This window comes from Melitaea cinxia, chromosome 27 (assembly GCF_905220565.1).
Source record: "Melitaea cinxia chromosome 27, ilMelCinx1.1, whole genome shotgun sequence".
Taxonomy (NCBI): Eukaryota; Metazoa; Arthropoda; class Insecta; order Lepidoptera; family Nymphalidae; genus Melitaea; species Melitaea cinxia.
This window is the reverse complement of record NC_059420.1, coordinates 11,140,897-11,144,692: the sequence shown is the minus strand read 5'-3', so window position 1 is coordinate 11,144,692 and position 3,796 is coordinate 11,140,897. Positions and strand designations below refer to the sequence as shown.

Here is a 3,796-nt window from a genome sequence, read left to right as displayed (position 1 = left end):
CCTGTTGAATCGCTATGCCGATTCTCTGACTGATAAATGCACCAGCCCTCTTGTCACCAGGGGAGGCAATAAGGCGTTTGGAATTAATGACGAATATTTGTGCCGTTTAGTCGTTTCAGCTTTTTCCGCTGCGGCTCCCGCTACGACTATTTTCCTGACATGAGACGGAATAAGTGTATCAACGCAGGTTGCGTATCATAAAAGCGCCCGCCCCCTTTCCCAGCGAAGCAACATCTATCCATCAGGTCTCTTGTCATCATCGTGAATAATAATAACTACTTCAATGAGTCGCGGCTTAACCCACTGTTGTACTGTCAAAGCCGGATTCTGTCTCCAGACTTTTATAATTCACTTTTAGTACGTGTCATTGGCAAAATTATCGGCGAAAAGCCATTGGCCTCACTTTACAAATTAGCCTTACTTTACAAAATTATCCGAAATTTTTATTACGGTTTCGAATACAGATAGATTTTATGTCGGATATCCAATAGTTTAGGATACAGAGTTTCTTAACATCCTTACTTTACGATAATGAATTGAAATAAAATAAGATAAGACAAAAAGTGATTCGTTAACTAGATTTATTGAAACAAAATATATATATTATAATTTAATAAACATACTTTACAGATAAGTCAAACTTATAGAAATACATTTTTTTACTTCTCAGACATGGAATGATAATTAATTATATTATTCGCAAGACATTCCAATTAAACAAGAAACTCGGAGACCACAAAACATTTTACAATATGATGACTTTAAATAAAAATTAAAGCTAAATTTTTTGATAATTTTTGTTTTAAAGTGGGTATAGATTAAATGTTTTGTGTTGTATTCTTCGTAAGATGGTCTTCTGCTACGCAAATGCTGACTGAGTGGAACTGCTTACTGTTTGTAGGGGTTGCCCTGAAATTGTAAAAGTTAAATATATAAATATACATAGGTACTTATATTTTTCCTTCCTCCTTCCCAAAACAAAAAAAAAAAATTAGAAATTTGAGTTTATTTAGCTTTTATCCCCGATGGAAAAAGAGGGTTATAAGTTTGATGTCAATATCTGCCTATGTCATTGTAGCTCTTGAACAATTTCAGTTTGTTTTTTACGTTAACGTTTCCTTGCGGGTTGTTGCAGTGATGGTAGCAGTATGAAGATTGTTAGCACGTATACGTAAGTCACAGAATGGATAAAGTTAAAGGTATTATGTGGCATTGGTTTTAGAATAAGTTTAGTATAACATATTGAAGTCAATAGTTTTTATTTAGTACTAGCTGCTCGGACAGACTTTGTTCTGTCAAAAGTTAATACTAATTTTTTTTTGTATTAAAACCTTCCATAGGCCTTAAGAACATACAAAAAATAAATTAGCGGAATCAGTCAAGCCATCTCGAGTTATGCGCTTAGCAACATTCATTTTTATTTATATAGATTATTATTTATTAAACCACACATTAACCGATTGATTTAATATGTAGTAACATTCCACTGCAGGGTATAAAACTTTAACCATGAAAAAGGGTCTGAGTTTAATACACAACGCTGCTTCACTGCAGTTTGGCGTAAATATTCCCTCCAATGAGCAACAATTGTTATCAGATCCATGTACAGCTTTAAACAAGCTCTCTGAAGTATAGTTGAAACACCCACATAGACGGACATCTAAACTAGAAACAAGACTTTGCATACAAAATTCGATCCCAAGCCAAATCAAACCTGTGACCACACCGGTGGTCAGGTGCCTTAATGGCTATATAATTTATTATATATTTATGTAACTAGATTGGCAAACAAGCATATGGCTCGCCTGATGGTAAGCAGTAGCTTATAGACATCTGCAACACCAGAAGCATCACAAGCGCATTGCCGACCCCATCCCCAGTTCCCCCCAGGAGCTCTGGTCACTTTACTCACCAACAGGAACACTACACTGCTTAAGAACTGCTTTAAAACAGTGTTATTTAGCTGTGATCTTCTGTAAGGTCGAGGTTCTACCCAGTCGGCCTAAAATTTCCTACTGTGCTCTATCTTAATAATAGCAATACGTTTATCTGTTCGTAATACACAAATACAACAATACCATTTTTAAGCTTTAGATAAAAATTAGTAAATTAGAAGAAATAGTTTAAGTTCAGTTTTTCTTATATATTTCATATCTTACCCAAGCATGAGCCATCCAGATAAGCGTATCGTTGTCTAATCTGGGCCCGATGAGTGGGTTCATTTGTGCCATGTATGCACACAGCCAGCTGGAAATTATATAAAAGTTCAAATTATAATCATGTCTGCTCGCAAATGAAAGAACCAACTTCTATTTGAATTGACAACTAATACAACGTAGGTAGAGGAATTAATTATCAAATAAATACGCAATATTAGGGATAACTCATAAAGTACTTGTTAGAGCTCAATGAAATTTAAATGGAACTCTACGACAAGCACCAGCCTTCAATTTAAAAAATAGATCAAAATTGTTACACCCAGTTAAAAATTAGTATATAAAAAAAGATACAAAAATACAAGAAACATTGGAATTGGTTGGTGGATACATTCCCTACAGGTATTGATCATCAGGTGTTTATAATAACAACCGGTTCTGACAACTTTACGGTGTTTTCTGAGGTAAGATGAGAAGTTCCACAGAGATTGAAAAAGATGACCCCAATGGCCACTAGTGTTTATGCCCCTACACTCATTACTAGACTAGAATGGTTGTCAATAGAGCATTTAAGTTAAGTATACTTTAAAAATTTGTCGTAGGCTATAATATGTAATGGCCTGACAAATTGGCACAGCGGTCGCAGCACTGGCTCTTGTGCTAGCTGTTATGGGTTCAACTTCTGATCAAGGCAAGACACTGAATAACTTCAAAAAATGACATGTCAGGGAAAATATTGCCTTATTGTTATCCTAGGAATTTAGAACGTCTAATTTTAAGCTTCATTTTATTTGGTTGGTCAATACAGGTGAATTATTTCAAGACTGCTCAATCACAAGGTTATATTGATGTACTTCTTTGACAGTACCTACTGATTAAACTTCTTTACAAATTCTGCATCTGATTAAAATTTAAGGTTTTGCAAATAGCTAATTGTATATTATGCATACTAATATGTTCATAGTATTCTTAGTAGAACTGCCTATTCGTTTTCCTTATAGAAACCAATTATTAACAACAATTTCAACTTTAGATATTGTGAAATATAAATGTATTTGTCAATAAATAGATGTAAGATCGTTTTAATAAAGAAATAATACTTACAATAACCAGCAGGTAGCTGCTGTTAGCATCAAAACTACTTGGATAATACTGAAATAGTAAAATATTACTTTTCATAGAATGTTACAAAATTTTACGACAGACCTTTGAAGTGCAGATAAAACTTACCCCCTGTTTGGTCCTTTAGGAGCGAAAATTGGGCACACGATCCCAATAACACCCCAGAAAACGGTGAAAACCGCGATAGGAACAACTGAGGCACCCATTTTAGGACAATAAAATAGGTTTGCCCACAAAAATCTTTTCTCAAACAATTGTCAGCTGCCCTAAGATGGTGTTTAGATTGGTTAGGTTGGTAGACCTAGACGTCGTAGTCATATGACAACAATCGGATACTAAATATCTTGTAAATATAATTTTTGTTTGTTCGTGAGTTCAGCAAAATTAGATATCGTTGCATTAATAATTATAAAAATAAAAATGATTATCTTTTTTAAATTATTAATTGAAATAGATTTTTTTTACTTTTTATATTGTTTTTTTACTATAAATTATTTGATTAACTGTTAATATTAAAA

General features: G+C 33.7%; 1 protein-coding gene across 1 annotated transcript; it reads right to left on the bottom strand.

Annotated features, from left to right (window-relative positions):
• Positions 1 to 564: 564 nt before the first annotated feature.
• Positions 565 to 3,587, bottom strand: LOC123667195 (V-type proton ATPase subunit e 2-like). The gene is made up of 4 exons (XM_045601158.1): positions 3,387 to 3,587; positions 3,261 to 3,308; positions 2,160 to 2,247; positions 565 to 909 (listed from the first exon to the last, which is right to left on the bottom strand). The coding sequence occupies exons 1-4, from the start codon at positions 3,482 to 3,484 to the stop codon at positions 889 to 891; spliced, it is 255 nt and encodes an 84-aa protein (XP_045457114.1). The 5' UTR covers positions 3,485 to 3,587; the 3' UTR covers positions 565 to 888.
• Between the last annotated feature and the right edge of the window lie 209 nt (positions 3,588 to 3,796).